This window comes from Eschrichtius robustus, chromosome 17 (assembly GCF_028021215.1).
Source record: "Eschrichtius robustus isolate mEscRob2 chromosome 17, mEscRob2.pri, whole genome shotgun sequence".
NCBI lineage: Eukaryota > Metazoa > Chordata > Mammalia > Artiodactyla > Eschrichtiidae > Eschrichtius > Eschrichtius robustus.
Window position 1 is genome coordinate 55,088,605 of NC_090840.1, and position 23,497 is coordinate 55,112,101.

Genomic DNA, 23,497 nt, shown 5'->3' on the forward strand with positions numbered 1-23,497 from the left:
TGTGAACTTTCCTGTCTCCTATGTGTGTGCTCTCTCTCTCTCTCTCTCTCCAGGGTCACTACATATTTAAATTGTTTGTGTGTCTGTAACAATTTAGCATGTGAACCAGGACATAGGCAAAAAGACAGATGTTCCAATAAGCTGAAAAAAAATAAGATAATGTTCATTTTTCCGGGGTAAATAGTGGAAAATTCAAACAGGATCATTTTCCTAGCATTCTTCCAAATTCATGGGTGAAGCTTGGATTATAACCCACTTATTTGACAGAATTGTCTTCCATCTCCATCTCAAAACTCCTTCCTCAGTATCTAAGTCACTTTTGCAGTTATTTGTCTTCTCCTAATTCTCCAGCCAAGTCCCTCATTGCCTTGGGAAGGTTTTTTGCCCGCCTACCCCACTTGATTCTTGATCCTTTTTCTCTCCACAATTCAAAATTTAACACTTTGCAGACATTTTCAAAATAACGGCTCCTTTGTCTTCTTCACTGCACACAGGATTGCCATCCATTGTAGGTCATCAGTACGTATCTGCTGGTTTAACTGAAGTAGAATTAAGTTGATTTCAGCAGTCAAAACCAGATATGTACTAAAAATTAATGTACAGACCAAATAGCAGATTATATGATTTAAGTTGAGATTTTCAACTGATTGTTCAGTTGTCAACACAGGCAAATGATGACTGAGGTGAGTAATGATGTTACCATGCTACAAAATTTTCTATTTGGACAAAGTAAGCCCTGGTGGAAGGGGAGAGAGAGATAGGGGGAAGGTGGTTAGGGAAGGAGTGGAAAGTGAAGGGGAAAGATGGGGGAGGAGTGGGGAAACAAAAGAACACTGGAGAAGATGGTTATAAACAATATGAATAATTATTATTGGAGTAAATGTCAAAACAGTTTGGGTCAAAAGCTGATGGATTTAAGGATACAAAAATTTTAGGTGAAGAAAATAATAAACATGATACTCAGAAAAATCAATGAAAAGACAACTTTGATAAAGAATATTGAATAGTTTCTCTGAATTTTGGTGGGAAGGAAGGGCAAGAAGAAAGTAAAAGGTGAGAGGAGGTCCAGATAGCTTTTGACATCATTTTTTGATCTCTTTGAAGACGAATAAACACTCTCCAAAGCATCCTTAGCCTCCAACCCCATGCATGGACTAGGTCCTCGTAGGACCCATTAACTTCCAGGTTTATCGACACCCTTGTTAAGATAGGAGTATTCAGTTTGAGGCTCTCTTAAGAGGAATGAGGAGACCTTGGCCAAGTTCCAGAGAAAAGCAGTAAAAATAGTACCGTGAGAAAAAGATTAGGGTTCCAGAATATCAAATAATTCCTTCTGAAAAATAGGAGGCTAATACATGCCATAACTGCCTTTCAAAGCTGAAGGAACATTACCCTAAAAGTGGAGTTCCATCTTCCTTTTTGGAAGCTGAAAGGAAATGATTTTACATCAAAACTGGACACACTCAGGGTAGACCTTCTTGTGGTTAGATTTTGGGAATCTAACAATTAAAAAAAAAATTCCCCACTTGTGGTTAATTCTCTCCACTGCATCTTTCAGTTCTTTTACCTGTTTTATATTAGCCAATCACAGTTCATTATATTTTCCAAACAATTCCAGGGACACATGTTATTTTATAAGACAATATCAGAAGTCCAAGATATTACCTTATTATTATTTGTCTCTAAGCCTTGGTTTGTTAAATATGAGCATTCCTGAGTGTTTGCTTCATGTGTTTGAAATACTGTATTGCATTTCTTTGACTAAACTTGTTCATGTGGAATTTCCTAAAAGGGACTTTTGAAGAAATGCTGGTTCATCAGTAACTTCCCCAAGTTTGCAAATTTCATCCTACTAAGTTCCAATAAGAGTCACCCCTCTTTAAAATCTGAGTCATATTTTGTCTTCTGTAACAGTATACCTAAAATAACTGAGGAATTCTGATGCCTTTTCTTTGTTTACCGATTTTAAGATCATTATGCATACTCAAATGCATAATTATAATTATGCATTCATGATGTTGCTTGTGCTGGCTTAACTCAGAAATAGTGTGAAGCAGCTAATCTCGAAGCTACAGGCTGTTTCCCATCACTTAGATTCTGATCAGAGCTGTTTGTTGAGTCTTATTGGAACGCGGAGTCTATATGCACCACTCCCACTGGACCCTTCGTTTTTATCACTAGTTTCACTCTCTGCCCTTTCTCCTTCCCACCCCCCACCCCCGCCAAATCTTTGCTTTTAAGATGGGAAAACTACAAGATAATTTGGTTTGGTTTTGTATGTTTAGTCTATTCACAGTAATTAAATAGGAAGGATTTTTTAAAGTCTCCAGTTTATTTATAATCCACACTTAGTATTATATGTAATAAGTAAAGACATAATATCATTTCTGGTGCTTGAGATTTTACCATCCACTGACCTTATCATTGAGTTTACTTTAGTGTAGCTTAAACTGGTCTAGTGCAAAACTACCAAACTTTCTTCTGTCTGTGGTAGAATAGTATGATTTTAGCCAAAAGGAAGCTGGTCTGTGTATCTTACATTGTAAAGTATTCATTGAGTGGCTATGGTAGCAGGATGCTTTTTACAACACTGTGAAGGAAAGTAACAAATGTCATTTGGTAAAAAACTCTTTTGCCTTGGTCTTCAGAAACTAGAACTTGGTTTAGTCAGTAATAGCGCACCATGGAAATATATACTCAAGCTATTGTGCTATCTAGGGGTACAGTCTCAAAAGACAGGGAAGACAGAGAAGTAAATTAAGGCATTTTTGCTCTGCATGAGTCAAGGGGCAGAGCAAACTCCATTTGAGTTTCTAGTTTAGCTTTTTCCTTCTGCAGAGTTGAATTAGGGAAAATCTACTTCAGTGTGAATTAGTGACATTGTTTTTTGATTCTCAAAGTAATGGGAAAGGAACTTCATCAAGAGTACACATGAAAGTATATGTTTTCGTTGAAGGGATTATATCTTTGTTCCTAGAGGATGGGGCACCAGTGTGTCATTTCTTTGACATATTATAGTCCCCATGCTTGTTTAAATGTCTAAATATTAAAGGAGACCATAAATGTGTTTTCAACATCAAGAAAGGGGAGCATAGATTTTAAGAGGCTGACAAGTCTAGACAAGACTAGACAAGTCTGTTTCATGAGTTTCTTCTATTTAGAGTACATGAAATTCTAGAGCCAGAGGTCCCCTACGAGTTCGGGAGACCTGGTCTTTCCCTTCACAAACGAAGAAAGGGGCTCATGAAAGGAGACCTGGTCTTTCCCTTCACAAATGAAGAAAGGGGCTCATGAAAGTGATGTATTTTGACTAAGGTAATCCAACCACTTAGTTACAAACTTTGAACCAAACTTACATTTGGTGAATTCTCAGGTCATTTTTTAAAAAAATATATACAACTAGCATGAAATAGGAACTACTAAGGAAAAGGTCATTGTCTTTGTAATCATGCGGGATTTTGCTTTGCGTTCAGTTGGTTTGGTTGTAAAAGACAAATGAGACAACATATTAGAAAATCAAATGAGTACTTCAGATTATGGTATTTAAATTTAAGGCTTTGTTCCAGCATATGGACTAACTCAGGATTCCCAGTTTAGAGCCCAAGGCAGAGGAATGGCATAATTAGGAACTCAATTTCCAGAACTTTTTCAAACCATTTCCCAAATGCCCTATAAGCAAAGTTTTAGATCTCGTGGGTACTAATAAAAGCTATAGGTAGGAAATTTGGAATAATTTAAACAGAATAAATTATTTTATTTACTTATTTTAACCAATAAGTAGAGCTTTTCATCATGTGAGGCAAGATTTTATTCCATTAATATTGAGTTGCCATTAAAATCTTTCCATTGCGCTAGAAGTAGTGGAGTTATCTACCCACTAGCCAATCTATTAAGTGGATAAAAAGTAAAATGATTCATCAAAGTAGTAAAATCTCTTACACATTTATATCTGTGTTACAGTGATCATTCTGTTGATGTCTGGATAGCATAAATTAAATAGGCACAGATATTTATTTCTTAAATTTTCCCCATTTTCTCGAATCCATGTTCATAATAATTATAAATGAACACCATTAGTATTTGTCAAGTATCAGTCTAAGTGATTTATAAGTATTAATTTATTTCATCTTCACAACAGCCCCATGAGGTATTATTATTCCCATTTCACAGATAAGGAAACTGATGCACAGAGAAGTGGAGCTACTTGATCAAGATCACACCATAGATGAGTAGCAAAGGTTGGATTTAAATTTAAGCAGTCCGACTCTAGAGTCCATGCTTTTAGACACTGTGTTAACTTTCCTCTCTGTTAAATTCATAAGTATACAAACTGAAGTTTCTGCTTCTTTTCCTCATCGTTCTCATCACATTGTGGAAGAACGTTGTCGTGAGTATGCCATAAATCATATTTGAATTACAACTGAACTCTTTGGTTTCAGACCCACTGGGTCAAAAGAACTACCCCTTTTTCCACCTCTACAATATTTCCACCCAGTGCTTTTCACTGAGGCTTGTTTTTGACTTCCCAGTTTGACCTTGAACTTTTCCTGGCCGATAAAACTGCTCTGTGTTTTGATCCCTTCTACCTGTGAACAATACCAATTTAAGCTGAGGAATGTGCTAACTGAACCCAGACTGAACTATTTCTTTAAGTGGAGAATCCTTCCTCAGTGAGCCAAGACCTCACAAGGCAGTTTAGATTCCTTAAGTCGCTGCATCCAGAGGTTCTAAAGAGTGGAATTGACCTACCAGGCATGAAGGACAGCTGTACTACCTTGCAGCCCAGATTGCATGCTGATGCCTCACCATAAAGTACTGTGATGAGGCCCTACTATGTCTCTTGACCAGTTGAACACCAAGAGCATCTGTTCTTCATGTGCTCTTGCCCAATCAGTGCTGAACTGAGTGAATTTTAGCCTGATGACCTCTTGGATCTCATCATGAATTCTGCTTATGATTGGAAACTTTTATAGAGGCTAATTTTTTTTTTTTTTGAGGCTAATTTTTATCCATTCTAAGCTGTAACCATTTCTACAGGTATAAAAATATCTGCAGTCATAAAATTAAGAATATTGAAAAGTATCACCTGCTTTTCACTATTTTTTATATCCTAACTAGACTATGTTAAATTCTATTCCCCTTATACCTACTCGATGCCCGATATTGGTATTTAGTAGCTCAACTAGACTTTCAAGACCCCAAACTGGGCAAATGTGAGAAATAATTCACTACAAAGCTATAAATTTCACAGCTCAAAAAACTCTGAAGATTATTAATGAGGCACCGTGCAATTAGTTTATACAAAGTGCAGCTAGGAATCATGCATAATGTAAAACAGAAACTGCTAACCGCTGACTCATGGAAGATCATTTAAACTAGCTTTCATGGATATGAAGAATTGATATTTAACACAATTCCTAAGAAGATTCTTATTGCTTTAACACCATGGAAAGAATTTAGTTTCTTATAGATTTGCTAAGAGGAAAATAGGAGGCAGTTTATGATTAAGGCAGTTTTGAGCCATGTGAATTTGAAAAAGTTGTTTAACATTTTAGAGTCTCAGTTTTCTTATACAAAATGGTCATAATGATATCTTTCTCATAAAATTGTTGTGAAAAATTAATTTATAAATTAATGTTAACACCTAGAATTTTAGCACATAGTTAATGCCTAACAAAATGTTACAAATCATACATTAGGGCAATGTGTCACTTTTCCACCCGGCCAAAATTCTTGTTTTACTGGGAATTCTGCATTTCTATGGAAATATATTTCTTTAGCAGTATTAGGAACATTAGCCAAACACTTGCATAGAATAACATACCAGTACTTCCTTAAGCCCATTACATACATTAACGCATTTCATCCTCAAAGTAATCTATAACATAAATACTTTTATTATACTTATTTTAGAGATGAAGAAACAGACACAGGAGTTAAGTAATTAGCCCAAGGTCATACAGCTACTAGGTGTTGGAGATGCAATTTGAACTCAATCAGCTGGCACCAAAATACAAGTTTTTAAACCATCAAGAGATGGTTTACTTAATACTCACCAAGCATATTAAGCAAGATAATGACTAAACACTTAAAATAGTATAAAGATAATTTATCTTGGCTACCTTCCCCCAAATATTTCAAATTTTGAAATATTTTTCAATATATCTTTTCAGTATATGTGTATGATATACTTTAGCAGTAATAGTAATTAAATGTGTGTATAGTAAACTGATGTTTGATAGAAATGGAAGTGCATGGCTTAATCCTAAATATGTATATAAAAGACTTTATGATTAGGCTTTAGATGTAATTTTTAAAAACATATGCCATATTTGATAGACTATCCATCCATATTGGAGAAAGCTTTAGTGTTTTTAAACTTTAAAATTAAGGTATAATCCTAAATTCTCATGAAGATCCCTTAATATGTGTCTATTAACCACTTCTCATCTATTGCTCTGCTTTTGTTTGGTCATGGACCATCAAATATGCATTGCAATTTCCAAATGTATGAGGCATATACTTAAAATATAATGAGCTTGATTATTAATATTGATTTAAATAATCTGTGTGTATATCATTTAGATATTTTTAATATTGAGGCATTGTGAGCATCTAGAGGAAATGAAACTCATCTTTTTATCTCTTTATTCTTAGGGCTTTCTATATAAATAATAGATATTTATTAACTGTTTATTGAATGAATAATGAATATACTTAATTTCTAATAAAGTATAAAGTGATTATTTTAAAAGCAGAATAACCTAAGTAAGTCTCTCAAAATAGAAATGGTAGAGAGAGAGATTTTATTAATGCTGATCAGTTATTAATAATTGGAATAAGTTTATACATAACATTATATCAGTTATGTGGCAAAAAACATATCTGAACAATGTAAGCCAACTTGCTGCAAGCTTTAATATCATTCACACACAACTAAATGCAGAATTTATCCTGGTGTTTGTTCTCAAAACATGCACATTTATGCTTTTATTCACATTTCTACTCCTTTTATAAAGAGCATGGTTTGAGAAATGTGTCCAGGGGCAGTCTTAATGAAGGTTTATCTCATTTGGTTCTGACTTCATCGCGTGCTCCTTTAGTTGCCCCATACTGACTTCATACTGAATAAAGGTCCCCTGGATTGGGAGCATATAGAGCTGAATCTGTTTCATTGGTTGGAGTTCTCTTCTCATTGTTTGTCCCCCATGGAAAGCAAGGCAGCTGATTCCAGAATGGAGGGCCAACCCCTAGTGGTGAGCACTTGACTTTTATTCTCTGAAAGAGGGGAAGTAGTACAGTCCTTCTGCATCTGTTGATTTGTTAAAAAAAAATATTGAAATCCACTCTCATGGTCAGAGTCTTACTTTAGATACTTAAGTGTTTGTAATATTTGTGTTATTAAAGAGTCTCACAGATTAGATAAGCTTTGTTCGATTTGACTCAGTAGCACCTTCACACTTCTGCCAACTAGTTTGCCAAGCTTTTAATTTTTTGCACCCAACTTTCAATAACTTGTCTCATAAAAATCTGCCTTCCCAAAGGGTACTATATTTATCACAGCGCTTAGTGTATAGTTCAACAATTTCATCTTTTTTTTTTCCTCTTTGGAGGGGGAAATGTTCCTCGTTCTTATTCTCCCAGTCTTACCATAGACCCTTTCCATCACTTTCAAATCTCAGAATATCAGGTATAATGTTAAGTTAAAAGCATAGGTGAGTTCTTAATAGTTTATTGTCCTAGAGGGAAATAAGGGTGCATATCATGAAAGCAACATGTAATTAAAAGAGAAAGAAACCTTTATATATATTTTTTAAATTTTACTATATTCTTAATATAAGGAATGCCTTTTTTTGTTTTTTTGCCTTAAGATTGGCTGAAACAATAATAATCAGACAGTCTAAAAGGTGGCTGGAAGATTGCAGTGGATTAAAGCGTGAGGAACACACATATCTCAGTATCTGAGGATGGCTTTGTGCAGGATAGAGCTTTCTCTCTCTTCCACAGAATGCCTTTGGGTAATTCTCAAAAAGAGACTACTGAATAGAATTTACCACCTTTTAATGTAAATAGACCATTGATAGTTGAATGTGTCTATATATCTATTGCATACTCTCTAGATTCTTTATACAAACATTTTTATTTTGACCACACCGCTTTCTCTGTCCACAACATTTTCTTTGGTATTAAAATACCCAAATAAAATAAATTAGAATGGCTTCATTTACTGCCTCCCCAATAAAAATAGTAGCATTTCCTGAAGTTAAGTATAAACCCAGTGTGTTGAATTTTCATATTTATTGTCTCCTCCACACTTGAGATTTGAGTTTAGACTTGACAGAAATTCTGTAGTAGGAAGGCTTATAGTGATATTATTGTCAAGCTGTAAGGACATATGAGATCATCTTACAGAAGAGGAAGATGAGACCTGGAGAGGTTAAGTGATTGGCCCCAGGTCACCCAGCTGGGACCACGGCTTTCCAGATCCCTGAACCCTGCCCAGGTTTCTGTGACAGCCTCATGTGAGGAGGGCTACTCTAGAGCAATTTACTTTTCCCTTCCCAAGGTTTCAGCGCTGACACTCTTCTGCACATTGCACTAAGTGCAAGCCCAGAAATTCTGCCAGGAGCAAAACAACACTCCTTAAACACTCTGTGACTTTCAGAGCCGTATAAAATAAAAGGTTGAAGTTAATGGCTGCCAGCTTGGAGGGAGTAGTTCCTCTTTGGAGCCAAATGTATGTGGAGAACAGATGAGACTGTGGGAGTGAAGTTGGCAAAAGGGAAAGAGAAATGAGTCTATTCTTTTTTTGAAAATGAAAGTATAATAAATATCTGGATAACTGAGATGTTTATTACTCATTTAAAAATTTTTCCCATTTGAAAAATGAAATATCTATATCTTTAGTATGAGTACTCTTAAATAATGATTTTATATTTTGTTCTAAATATCATGAAATGAATTTTTTATTTGGAAGTTAAGAGATTGTTTTAATGACCTGTATATGTGGAACTATTTGTGTTCCCTTTCCTAAAAGATCATTATTTCTTATACTAAGATTTCTACATTTAAGCAGTGACTCATGTTAAGATAATGTGTTTCAACCATTTTGAGAACTAAAAGCAAATATACCTCAGAGATAATGATTATTTAAATTTTTGGTTCATAGAGATAAAACTGTCTTTGACATAAGGAGTATGGATATAGTAGCCAAGAATTCTATCATTTTATTTCACACTCATTTTGTTTTTGAAAAGTCTCTTATCGTGTTTGAGATCCCACATACCACAGTGAACTTGAAGACATTTGTTAGCTGAAGTTCTCTGGAATTTCACTCTTGTGCTGTCCTCAAATGATATTTTGTAGAACTGTGCTCAAGAAAAACACAATTCTAATGAAACCTTCCTGGGATTTCCATTCATAAATCTGTTCTGTGCCTAATGGTATAGTGTAGTGGTTCTTATAATAGCACAGTACTGATGTCCTTCCCATTTAGACTTTTCATATATTTTCTGATTGAAGGTATTCTTAATTTCTTTGAGCTTGAGTTTGAAAATGTGTGTAGCATTTTTTTCAAGCAATGCAAGTTAGATAATCTTTTACTAAGTTGTTTTGTTGTTTCTTAAACAGTAACTGTAGATAAGATACTTGGTATGAGTTTGGAAATTCTTAAAGTTACTTGTTTAAATCTGTTTCTACAACACACACACACACACACACACACACACACACACACACACTCCTTGTTTTCAGACAAAGAAATAAAAAAGGAAGACTGCATTTCTCACTCAAGGGACATCCCAATGTAGCTCAGTGGCCATTTTATTCTATTTTAAATGGAAGCATATGATTTTAATGGAAGCCCATGACATACTTAGTCATATTGACTGATGTCTGGCATTAATTAGTCATGAAGAATATTCAGGTGTTATAGCTGAGAAGCTTGTTCTATATCACCACACAAGTAACTTGAACCCTTTGGTACTACATGGAGTACAGCAATTCTGTTTGTGTAGTTTAAAGTGATACTCTTATTTTCAAAAAGAAAAAAAATTCTTTACCTTGGTAGCATCAAGCTCAAACATTCACGCGGTGTCCTGAATAACTTTTTAAAGGATATTTAGTAAAAAGCACAGTTTTATTAGGTGGAAATCATCATACTAAAAGTTTTATAGCTCTAGTCAAATCAGTAATGTTGAGGCTATATACCATGCCCAGAATTACTGAAAATACAATTGTGGAGGGCCTTAAATTATCACTTGACATTTCTCCCCACTCCAGGTAGTCCAAAATATTAAGTTCTTATGCCTCCATAGAACAGGCTGTTGGTGAAGGGAATTTTTAAATTCAAGCTCACTGCCACTAGAGCCTTCACACAGTTAAAAGGACAGGGATACAATGTTTTCACGATTGTCAGATTGAATTTGAATTTAATTCCAGTGTGGAGAACTGCTTGGATACATTAACTGAAACTTTTACTCTGTAAAATTTTCCCTGTGGTAATACAAGGTCAAATCACATACAGTAGCATTTTTTTTTTTCCATTTAGATGTAGAGAATAATTCAGCTGGGAGAGATTGGCAGTGGTGGTGGCATCTCATTGCTAAGGGCCAGGAATATATATATGTGTTTTTCTGGTACTAATTATATTAATCTAATGTCTACAGTAATTTGGAAATTCTTCAATGCCTAATATCAAATACGTTTTTATAGCTGAGAGAATAGAAACAGCTATGAATTGTTAAAACAGCTATGAATTTTGTCAAACAGGCCCAACCCGTTTTTCCTATTACCAAGTTATGGAAGCAACACACCAGGAGAATTTTCAGCAGTGTCAAAGTACGTCTCATGGCACTGGCTTGAGATTCTCTCATGAAATTTTGTTATGTTTCCAAACTAAAGTCAGTGGAGGCGAATGTTTCCATCAAATGCCACTTCTGGGTGTTTTTGGTTTTTTTTTTTAAAGACTGTAATGTCAGGCTCTTTTCATAGGTCAGATTTTCCTAAGACTTCTAGCTCTTTGTAAGTAAGCCTCAGTTTGGAAATGTTCAACAAATATTTCCAGCAAGATTTGGAATCCCTAAGACAGCATTATATCACCAGCCCCTTGGGTTGGAACTACCCTCTATTCTTTGCCTTTGGGCTGCCTGCTTTTAGCCCCAGCAACCTTTTGGCTTGAGTGTAAACATTTACTGAAGGCTCCCTCCTTTGTCGCTTCAGTAACTCCAGAGGTTAGTGAGAAGTGGATGCTAGTTTGACCTCTTTTATCCACATTAGATGATTCTAATTATTCCTAAGAAATGACACTTTTGACCCATTTTGTCCTTGTCAAGTTTGTCTAGTTGTAGACTGTCTAAGCGTGAAACTCTGGGTTCAAACAGTGTCCAGGAGTGCAGATTTTTTTAAAACTTACAATAGGGAGCCTCAAAAGTGCACACTATTTCTTTTTAAAACATTCCAGCTTAACTGAAATTCAGGCTCCTGTTATATACCTTGAATTGATTTATGACTGAACGAGACTGCCTAGATATAAAGTACAAACTTTAACCTGTAAAAACCCATGGGTTATTTCAATACAGAAAAACAAACAAACCAACCAACGAAAATGAAGAAAACCTTTGTATAAGTGAGGATGAGCTAGGTTTTGCTGAGGTTGTAAGCAACCCTAATATTGTAACAGTTTTTTACATTAAAACAGTCTCTTTCTTTCTCATGCTACGTGGCCACTGTAGTTAGGAGGTCTTCCTCCTTTCCAGGCTTGACGGTCAATTCAGCAAACACAAGGAAAGATGGTGAGTCCATTGGTCTTACAGCTTCTGTGTAAAAGTGACGCAAGTTACTTCTCATTCAATTTCATCGGTGAAGTGATGTCATATTCCCATACCTAACTTTGAAAGAGACCTGGAAAGTGGAGAGTTGGAAATAATTGGTCAATAGCATTAATGACTACCACCATCTTTAAACTGGATCATAATGAGTTTTTGTCTTGACTTCTGTCCTAATCCCTACAAACATTACCAGTGCCTGAGAAATAGGGATTCCAGAAACGCTCTTTGCACATTTTTAATTCATTTATTCATGTAGGTATTCAGCAAAAGTTTGAAGTGCATCTGTGGTGTACGAAACACTGTGCTGGTCGCTTCATAAGACAACCTTGAGGTAGAAATTATTATCCCCATTTTACAGATGTGTATCCTGAAGTTCAGAATGCTCAAGTTTAAGTGATTTTCCAGTCTCAGAGCCTGCCAGTAGCACATATCGGGATTCCAGCCTAGATCATCTGACTCCAAGGAGTCAGTAATGTCCCTTCTGCCACACTTCAACTGTAAGGTTAATAGTGAATCATAAAATGTTTTAAATACCCAGTTATAGAGGCAGGAATTGTTAGTCACCACTGTGTATTTTCTCATACTTTAAGGCAAGAACATTAAATATATCTGATGATTGTGGAATAACAATGTATATTTGGTGTTATTCCAATAAGGGAAAGTTGTTTCACTTCTGAGCACATTTGATAAGGAAATTAAGTCATTTTTTAAACTATAAGTCAGTAAATCTGAATGTTTTTTGTATTAGTTTTCTATTGCCACCAAAACAAATGGCCAAAAACTTGGTGGCTTAAAACAACACAAATGTGTTATATTAAAGCTCTGTACATCAGAAGTCTAGTATGGGTATCACCAGACTAAAATCAATTTGTCAGCAGGATGCATTCCTTTCTAGAGGATGTAGGGGAGAATCTATTTCCTGCTTATTCAAGTTATTGGCAGAATTTAGTTCCTTGAGGTTGCAGAACTGAAATCCCTGTTTTCCTCACTTCCTGTAACTGAGGCCCATTCCCAGTTTCTAGACCCCAGCACACTCACTTCATGGCTGCAGTGTGCCATCTCCAAAGGCAGCAAAGGCAGGTGGAATCCATTTCATGTCAAATTTCTTTGCCCTACTGTTTTGCCTTTCCCTTCTACTTTTAGAAACTCGTGCTTAGATTGGGCCCATGTGGATAATCTAGGCTCCTCTCAGCATGTCGTAGCCCTAAACCTTAAGCATGTTCTTAAAATCCCTTTTACCAAGTAAAATAACATATTCACAGATTCCAAGGGGTTACGGTGTGGATATTTTGGGGGGACCATTTTTCTGCCTACCATACCTTTTACAACCATTCTCTTTTCCCAACATGTTGTACCAACTGTATGCTACCTCTGTAGGACGCTAGATAAATATTTTGGCCTTTCTTCATTTGTCAAATTAGTGAATTAAACTCACTGAACTTTAAAGTTGCTTCTGGCTCTTAACATTCTAGACTTGTATGAATCCTTATGATAGAGAGAGACATGGGAAAGTAAACCTAATGATCAATGTGGATATTATTGTTATTTTCTATTAATGGATTTTGCTGGAGTGTAGATTTCATATAATCCTGGCTAACTCCTACCTTCTCACACTTGGTAATCTTCTTTGAAGGCAGTCAATCTCTACAAAAGTTGACTTCTTCAGAGAGAAATTGACTTACCTCCTCAAAACTAATAACTGGCCCCTTGAGATTTTTTTTATCTACTTATTCTTTACAGCTTGGGTATAGCTTTCACCAAGTCTTTGCTACATTTTTGCTTTTGCCTTATTGATTTGGAGTCAAAGAAGTTGTTTTCCTTTCAATTCAGTTTCTTGAAAAGTCAGATTCTACCTGGGCCCAGGCATAATAAATGTTTGCCAAAGTTTTAAAAGGTATAATGCCTGACTTACCATTAAGGAAAGATATTAAATAACTATTTTTATTCATGCCACAAAGTCAAATCCTCTAAATCTTAATTTGCTTATGTACAAAATGGAGGAAATGTTAATACCTAACTCCTGGAGTTGTAAAAATCAAAAAAGATAATTGAGGGGAAGTACTTAACACCCAACGTTTTGCAAGTATTCAATAGATGTAAACCACTAATACTGTTCTATAGTAGGAGGTACAGGGGTGGACAAGTCATCTGAGTTTGCCCAAGACTTTCCAGTTTTAGCACTGAAATCCAGCATCCTGGGAAGCCCTTCAGTCTCAGGAAAATGCAGACGGTTGGTCACCCTAGGAGCAGTAGTGTTTGGAAACAGAGCTAAATGTAAATATGGGCTCTGTCTTCTGCCAGCTATTTGACCTAAAAGAAACTATTTAATCTTTGAGTTGCAATATCTTTGTCTGAAAATACATATGAGGACTAAATAAGTAAGGGATTTTGCACAAGTAGCAGCAATAGTAGCAACCGTATTCTTCCTGATTAAAAATATCTTTACTGTCTTCCTTCTGCTTAGAGGTTTAAGCACAAAAAGATTTTGCTTGATATGAAAAGGTCCTTCAAGATCTGATTCTAACCTGCTTTTCTAGACACATATGCTGTTATGGCCCTTCCACTTATAGGTAGTGATAATAATAGTATAAATGATGATTCCAGTGATGACAGGTAACTGTTATCTTGTGCTTTCTGTATATGAAGAACAGCTCTAAAGACTTTATATAAGAACTGAAGCCAAAGAATCCCAGAACTAGTCACTATTTCCTGTACATACCACTCTTATACACTGCTCAGACTTCGCCCAGGCCATTACTAGCAATTGCAAATGCTTCCTGTCTCTCCTTCAAGATCCTGCCTGAAGGTTACTTCCTGCATGATACCGTCCCAGAAGCCACGGGACAGGAGTTTCTCTCTTGCCCTTCATTGACCCCAAAACAATTTACACATGACTTTGCACTCCCTACCTGCTACTCTTTGCCTTATAGTAAACTTTTTTTTTTAATGTATCTGTATCCTTCACCGAAAAAGACCTCCTCCTATTCCTAGCACCAAGCACAAGACTGGATCAGTAGGTTGCTTTGTAAAATTAATGGAAGATTGTGGTACTGGCAAACCAACTGATTTGCTTTACAATAAAGATTCCCTAAAGAATTTGTGATCAATGTTTATTTTTCATATTATCTATGGAAAATTGTAAAAGCTGCTTTACTGTGTGGAAATCCATGTGGCTTTAAGAACTTTGGGTATAAAGATTAAATAATTTAAGATGCATATCTTTCTCATGAAATAAGAGAATACAGTAGAAATGAGCCAGATGCCTGTTGTTGAAGTCTGTTATTTAAGATCAGAAGAGAGCAGATGTTACAAATAACACCACTAAATCCCCCATGCACAGGTTTATTGAACTGGTGGAGTCTCTCCCATGACTAGTTCTGCTTACTGCTTGGAGACCTGCTGACCCTGATCTATGGACTTACCTGCTTCTCTAGTAGTAAAAGGAGCTGAAATATGCATAATTAAGACCTATGATTTAATTGGATATGGGCCACTGTCATCTCAGATTGAAGAAGCTTACTTGTTCTCAAATTCTATTTTGAAAATAGAAAAACAAAATCGTCACTTAGCCCAGCGGTCCCCAACCTTTCTGGCACCAAGGACCAGTTTCGTGGAAGACAATTTTTCCCCGGGGTGGCGGGGAGGGAATGGTTCAGACAGTAATGCGAGCAATGGGGGGGATGGGAATGGTTCAGGCGGTAATGCGAGTGATGGGGAGTGGCAGATGAAACTTCGCTCGCTAGCCCACCACTCACCTCCCGCTGTGCGACCCGGTTCCTAACAGGCAGCAGACAGTACCTATCTGCAGCCCGGGGATTGGGGACCCCTGACTTAGACTAATAACCAGAGGGATAACTTGATAACACTTTGTCTAGATTGTTTTTAAAAATTATAATATAAAATTACTTTCTTCACCCAGGGCTTTCAGATAACTGTTTTTCATGGTTTTACTTTCCAAATATTAAGACACATAGTTGAAAAATTAAAGACTTTTAAAATGAATTAAAGTATGAATATGAAAAATCAGTATGCTAGTACTTCTTATGGTTGATCTGGTTTACCGCCTCCTCTGTTTTAATATTTGAAGTATGTTTTTAGACTTATTTTTAATTTGTCCGTCATGGTTGATTTTTTCCATTAAGTAGTATATTTTATGGTAGTTTTACCTCTTACAATATAATTGATACATCAAAAATGGGTTAGCATTGATTTTATGCGTAGCTTTTAATATGGCTTTTCAGTATCAATAGATCTGTGTCTCATGCACTATCAGTGTTGTCACTTGGCCAGTGAAACGAGGTTTCCGGATTCCTGAGAGATTTGAAATGGCCAGATTACACAGAACTCCTCAAGTGGATACTTGCTAATGCCAATTTGGGAAATTTGTGATAGCACATAACATGTGGGAAAGTCCCAGAATGGGCTGAGATCTCTTCGGCAGGATCATATCTAGGTGAAAATTCAGTTCAGAAATTATCTTGAGACCCTTGTATTGTACTCTGTGTTGTGGTTTCACGATAGTTGATATACAGAACGTGGGCTGGTGAATGATAAACATCTGAATGCCAATTCGCTCTGACTCATCGGGAAACACCAGTCTTGCTAAGGCTTACTTATTTCCTCCCTGGTTTATTTCCTGCCATGTTTAACATAGTTAAAGACAAATAATTTGGGTGCCAAACAGCCTAAAATGATGACCCTTTTGAGCCTTATATTTAAAATGTACACCGAAAATATTTTGTTAGAACTAGAGCACTTGTCTCCCTGCTTCTATGCTTTTCAGAGCAAGGAATGTCATGCTTTAGTTGCTCTGCATCTGAATTTATTCCCAATTCCTCCATTATAGTCTTTTTGGAGACAGTGTATGGTGAGTCATTAGCATTAATATTATTTCAGTTTCAGTGGGACTACATATCCATACTTAGAAAAGGGTGTTGGTGGATTTCATTATTCATTCAGAATAAATTCCTACTCTAATATAAATGTTGCTCAGGATAGAGCTTTGAAATGGATCCTGATTCTTTAAATTCTTTCCTGTCTGTTTCAGGAAATAGTGAGATCCTGTTGATAGTAAAGTACAATGTGTCTAAAGTTCACTTCTAAACAGGCTGGTCTTTGCAATGAAAGTCATCTGCATTCTCTTTATAATTCAGAGCTGCAAGAGATCTGTCTAATCTTGGAGATCTGATCCAGTATCATTTAGAAAAAAAATATTCTAGATAATAATTCTACCATTCAGATTAGTGAAAGCAGTAAAGCTTTACAGCTTCTGTCGTCTTAAAAAGATATCATGAGACAGGGGAATAAGGACTTGGATTATGGTTTAGGAGATTTAGTTATTTGGAAAAATAAAATGATTAGTACAGTTATTATTCAACTTTTTAATCAACGAAAGCAAATGGCATCCGTTTATTATCATTCTTTCCACAGAAGACAAAGGCTCAGGTGCCGATGGTGCTGACTGCTGGTCCCAAGTGGCTACTGGATGTGACTTGGCAAGGAGTGGAAGACAACAAAAACAACTGCATTGTGTACAGCAAAGGTAAGTGCAAGATCATTTCCCTCTCGCTTTGGATGTATTGAAACCTGAGTGTTGCAAAATAGAACCAAATGAGCTGAAATGGGAGTACAAAGTAAAATGGGATCCTCTCTCTTCCTTTTTCCCTTATGAATCTCCCTAACCTGTAGTTTCAGCAAGGCTACTGGGTTTTTTTTGTTGTTGTTGTTCTTTTCCTGTACAGCATAAAACAAAATGTGTTAGACCATTAATTACTTAGCGCCATACACATTCACCTAACCGTGGATTGGAGTGCCTTGACTAGTACCTTCCTCGCTGTTACTTTTATTCAGAGGGGGTTTGATGAAATCTCGGATTCCTCTCTTAAGCATCATCCATCAAAAAGTAAATTCCTTTTGAAATTTGGCAGTCCGTGTCAGGGTGTCAAGGTGTGAGTTCTAGAAGGCACTGCATTCCAGCCAGTTTCCTGAAATCACACACGATGAGGGGATAGCTGAAAAGGAAGCCATTGCAAAGACTGAGAATTCCTCCCCATGGTGATTTCTGAAGGACAGGAGGCAAATGCTAGAGAGGAAGCGATGGCTTGCAGAGCATTGCCTTTGATTTGCTCAGTGTGGCATCAACCTAGACTGCGTCAAACAGCTACACCCTGGCTGCAAAGGAACCGCTGCTCCGGGACACACAACATGGGGCCGACTCCTCCAAACTCAGGCCCCTCCACGTGTGTGGTGTGATTTGCCGCACTTTTCTCCATATTCAAGTTCTGGGCCCAAGCTCTGTACTTTTACAGTGAAATCCCTAATCTCACTCCTTCGTAAATATTGCAAAACTTTGTGCTTCTCATGTTTAATTTCTTTTCGCTTTCTTTTTTAACCAAATAGACCTACTGAGATCAAAGATGTATTTGCACATTGAACCTAGAAACCATAAAAGCATACAAGGGAACAAGCAAATAAGCACCCCTATCAATATATTAACATATAAAACACTAATCATAACATCAAAGACTCTTAAAAACTTGCTAGAAACAATTACAACTTGTTCCTATAATCATTACAATTTGTACACTTATAAGAGGATTGCCTTTAAACTACCATAAGCCTTTGAAAGTTGAAACACCAGAAAGAGGGAATTTGCAAGCTAAAAAAGACAATCTGCACACCAGGATCTGATTATATTCCTTTTCCTTCTGTAATTGCTGGTCTCATACCCACTTATTTTCAAACACCAAATACCTGTAGTATGCTGGTGGGAGCTTTTAACTAGAAGGGAAGTTAAGATTTTCCCAGGATATGTCACTATGTTCTATCAAAATGGGAAGCAATATTATAGTGAACCAGCTTACCAGTGTCCACATTCAGAATGCAAACACTACAAAAGATGGCTTGGAGTGTAGGATCAATGACTGGGGCTAAATTTTTGTTGTGCAATATCTTACCTCTATGATGGCAATATAATATGGAGGAACCAAGAGGACAGCTATTCTATCATAATCCAAATCCATTACATGTTTAAGTCGGGCATTGTTTTAGAAGAGATGATTATTATATTGTTACATAAGGAAAAACACTGTAACAAAATTGTAATTCTATGTTCAATGGAGTACCTTAGTTTGAACACGTTTACATGTTTGTGTTATGGTTAGATATACCTTAAGCCTCTTGGCAGTAAACATTTTGGAGTAAGTTGTAGAAGCTTATTAATTAACTCATAAAGCATGGATTGAGCCCAACTGTGTGCTAGCTTTGTACATGGATAATAACAGCCACCCTTTATTAAGCACCCCTGAATCCTCTCCTTGGTACTCCCATACCAAATTCTATGCACTTCTCTCATTGCTCTTTTAACCTCGTTTTATGATCATCATTTTATGTTTCAAAAGAAGAGTAGTAAAAAGTTAGGTATTATTGCCTGCCTTTCCAATCTACTCTATATTTACTGAGGGCAAGGATTATGTCTCAGTCATCTTTTTATCCTTGGTCTGGCATGCTGCCTGTACAAAAAGAGCACAGAGTAAATAATGACTGGTTGACCAGATAAACAAATGATGAATGGTTGCTAGAAACTATAATAGACACATCACATACTGTGATGATGAACAATATGAATTCCTAATATTCAGTAGTTTTTAACCTACAAAAGGTAACTCGATATTGTTCAACTTACAAGAACAGATGGCATTGCAATTCAAATAACAAGGACTGCAGTAACTACTGTATATGCATAATTTCATTTAATCATCATTTAATACCTCCTAGTAGGTAATTAACATCCTACCCAATTTTACAAAAAATGAAATTGAGACAGCTAGATTAAGTAATTTGTCATGGTCACATAGCTACTAAGTGTTGTTTTTTTTTTTAATTGAGGTATAGTTGATTTACAATGTTGTGTTAATTTCTGCTGTACAGCAAAGTGTTTCAACTTCTAAGTGTTTAAAGTGGGATGCAAACACACATCTGTCTAATTGAGGGCCTGAGTTGTACATATTAGAATACGTTCTCCCTGCATTAAGCTTTCAAGCAGCTAGATGAGATAAGTAGTGTGTTTCTCATTTTACACAACCTACATCGTGTGTGACTTAGAGCAGTAGTATGGTTGTCCCTGGTCCAGGAGAGCCAACAGAGAAGCCAAATTTAAATCCAGGTTTTGATAATTCCAAATCCTATACTCTCTGTACTGTGTGACTCTACCTTTCCCCTTGACGCTATTACACGATGAATAAATTCTCTTAAACTACACAAGCATTTCTGTGCAGATATCACAGAGTATTATTATAATATGGCACTTACCAAAGTACACTTCACATAACCCTAAGATTAAAGGAAAAGTCCCAGGACCAAATATTGCCTATCTTGGCCCCTCTTGAAAACTCACAAGGCCTTCTGGTATGAATGCTCTGAGAAGTCCTGTAGTAAAACAAAACAAAATAAAAACCTGTGTAACTCGTTTGACTATATGATATGCATATTTTTTTTTCTCCAACCAGTGGACATCCATTGGAACATTGGAATTAGTTCTCTGGTTAACACGCTTAGGAAAACTCTGCTGTAGACTCTACTCTGATCTCCTAGATGGGCTTCAGAGGCCTGATGCTAAGTCCTAGAATTCAGGTTGCCTTTGGAGGAAGGGAATAGTTCACTCAAAGTTCTGTGAATACCTCGATATTCTAGGATTATACTAGGGATTGTTCTCATCATGGAAAATAGGACCCCAGGAATCACTCCTACCGGGACCACCTGAGCTCTGAAGCCTTCTGTCTTCACAGGCTATGGGTATGATAAGCCTTCTCAAAGCAAAAGAGTTTTGTAGTTGGAAGGGTTTGGTGATTTAGATTTAATAGGTACATATTGACTTGAACATCTGTAATGTGTGAGACATTTTCATAATGTGTATGTTATTTTTCAGTTGGGGCTGTTTTGTTTTCAAATGAAATGAAATTGACTTATACAAAAAATAGTCAAAGCGTAAGTGTGTGTGTGTGTGTGTGTGTGTGTGTGTGTGAGCGTGCGTGCGTGCGTGAGTGTATTGGGGGTAGGGGAGTTCATCTGCTCATATAACTGAGAATCCAGGGATCTTCTAAACTTCAGGATCAGTTTAATTCAGTTGTTCACACTTTGTCCCCAGACTGTCTCTATCTTCTGCCTCTTCTTTCTTTGTGTGTTTCATCGTCAGAAATGTTCTTGTCAAGTGGTGGGAAACTCCAAACTTATTCTACAAGCACAGCAATCCCAGTGAAAAGAGAGCTTTTCTGGATTTTATTTGGGGTACATCACATACCAATCCTTGAACCAATTAACCACTATGACTCTTCCTTACAAACTACAATCATCTGTAGACCTAACCCCACATAAACCACTGAGACAAAGGAGAAGTAGTTCCCCAAGTGAAACCAAAGTGCTACTTCCAGACAGAAAAGAATGGTTGCTTGATGGGCTAACATCCTTGTACCCAGATGCAACACATTACTCCTAATGTCTAAAAAGCTCTCCCTGAAGATGAAAAGTAAATTCCAGATGCCAAAATTGCATTGCCTTATTTTGTTTTCTAGCTAAGAACCTAAACTACTTATGAATTCTATGCCAAAATCACCTTTTTTGGGCCTGCCTATCTGAAAGTATATTAGTACCTATTTACAAATAGAATGTAAAATGCGTATATGTAGCATTTTTAAATGCCTTAACTGTGAAATTTTTTATAATATTTTCTTATGGCATGTAACTATTACCATTTAAGAGACATGCTTACTTTCTGAAGTGTTTTTAAATGTGGGCTAGTAGTAAAATTAAATATAATTATAAAATTTTCATTTCCAGGGTGTCCATCAAATAATGATTATCAAATTACATCACTTAGTGCTATTTGACAGGCTGCCATCATCCTGTTTTATCAAAGTAAAAAAAAGTATAGTATTTAGCATTAATATTATAATCTGATATACTTTTTTTTTTCCTGCCTCAACTACCCCCTGTCATTCCAGAAAGTAATTAGCTCATCCAGACACTGATGGACCAGACTTGTTGGGTTGTCTGGTTTCTGCCATTATTCTCAGCAGACTCCAGATAATTCTAATTTACTTATCTCCAATGGAAAAATACTAAAAAGCACCATGCTGAAGTTAAAGGGAGGCTGCTGGAGAGGAGTATGAGCAGAGGCCTGTCCACTTACTCCTAAAATCGAGCATTGGAAATTAACTTCTTCTCTTTCCTATACACCTTTGTGTTTTTTATAGCATTTGCACAGTATGGTGCCCTTTCTCATTTGTGAAAAGTAAATAAGTTAGTTCGAGTTTCACGTTTTTGAACATTCGAAATTAAACCTTTAGCATCTTGCATGTGAGTTTGTTCATTCAGTTCACTTCAAATGAGGAAAAATTAAATTATTTGGGTTTTCGTGGAGTGTTATTTCAGAGCAGCCACATTCTCTAGGTAGCTGGATGAAGAGAATAAACATTGTCAATCAAAGGAGTGAAAAAGTATCAGCTAACCCTCAATCTCACCTTAACCATGGAAGATTTCTTTTTATATAACAGCACAATATCATTGTAAAAAACTGTTGCTTAGATGGAACCTTGGGCAAACCACTTTTCCTCTTTAAATCCTGATTTTTTCAGCTGTAACAATGAAATAGCAGCGGCCATCTCACAGGATTTTTGTGAAGATGCACCCGTATGCATAACTGTATATGTTATTATAAATATTATATTGCTGATGATCTTATACTCAGTCCAGTTTGCCCTTTTGGTTATACGTCAGGACAAATTTAGAGGAAATGAACCCAGGCCTCCATGTTGGTATCAAGCAAGTGTGTGAGAAAACCTGGTCACCAGATACCAGATTTATAGCCAAGAATTCCATAAATTCCATTTGGTCCCTGTGAACCCACAGTATCTGCAGAGAACTGCATTATAGAATCAGAGGCCAGAAGCCTTTGCCTAAAGATATTTTTTCCCTTGGGCACATGATATTTTTAAGAAAGTCACATGTAAAATGCTAGTATAAAGATAATAATGATGATAATATTAAAACTAGCAATAGCAGTTACCATTTATTAAGCACGTATTCTATGCCAGGCATGGTTTTAAACACTTTACATACGTTTTCTGGTTTACCGCTACAAGAAAATTATGATGTAAGCAGAATTATTCCCACTTTACAGATGAGTAAACTCAGGTTTAGGTAAGTAAATAGTTCAAGGATATATAGCTCATATGTGATGAATTGATATTCAATCTCAAGCGTGTTGACCTTGATTCCCAATTATACAATTTAGCAGAGTTTTGATGATACCATTTACTAGGCCTAGATTGTAGGTTATTGGTCTTCTTCACACATTTACGTACATATTTATCAATGAAACTGTTTTTTCCTCGCTCTGTGGTTTGGTTTTTAAGAAAAAGTTTTCCAGAACTAAAACAGCAGTGACAGCAGTACCTTATGCTAATTTCTCTGTTGCTTCGAAGGCCACAGCAATTTAAAGTCATGTAGAAAACTAATCTCCAAATTATTCTATGACCATCTTCAAAGTTCTGATTTTGCTTGTTTGGACAAATGTAATCATGCAATTAATTCAGTGAAGCCCTGACTGATTGTGTACTGCGTTCAAGGTCCTATACCAGGTACTGTTGAAATAATGACAGTAATTCTAATAT

The 23,497-nt window shown here is 36.3% G+C and overlaps 1 protein-coding gene across 1 annotated transcript in view; it reads left to right on the plus strand.

Annotated features, from left to right (window-relative positions):
- The window catches only part of ZFPM2 (zinc finger protein, FOG family member 2), a 457,708-nt gene that overhangs the window by 285,990 nt on the left and 148,221 nt on the right, over positions 1–23,497 (plus strand). Inside the window, exon 5 of the mRNA XM_068525544.1 lies at positions 17,259–17,370. Coding sequence (XP_068381645.1) covers positions 17,259–17,370 — 112 coding nt within the window. The remainder of the gene's footprint in view (positions 1–17,258; positions 17,371–23,497) is intronic.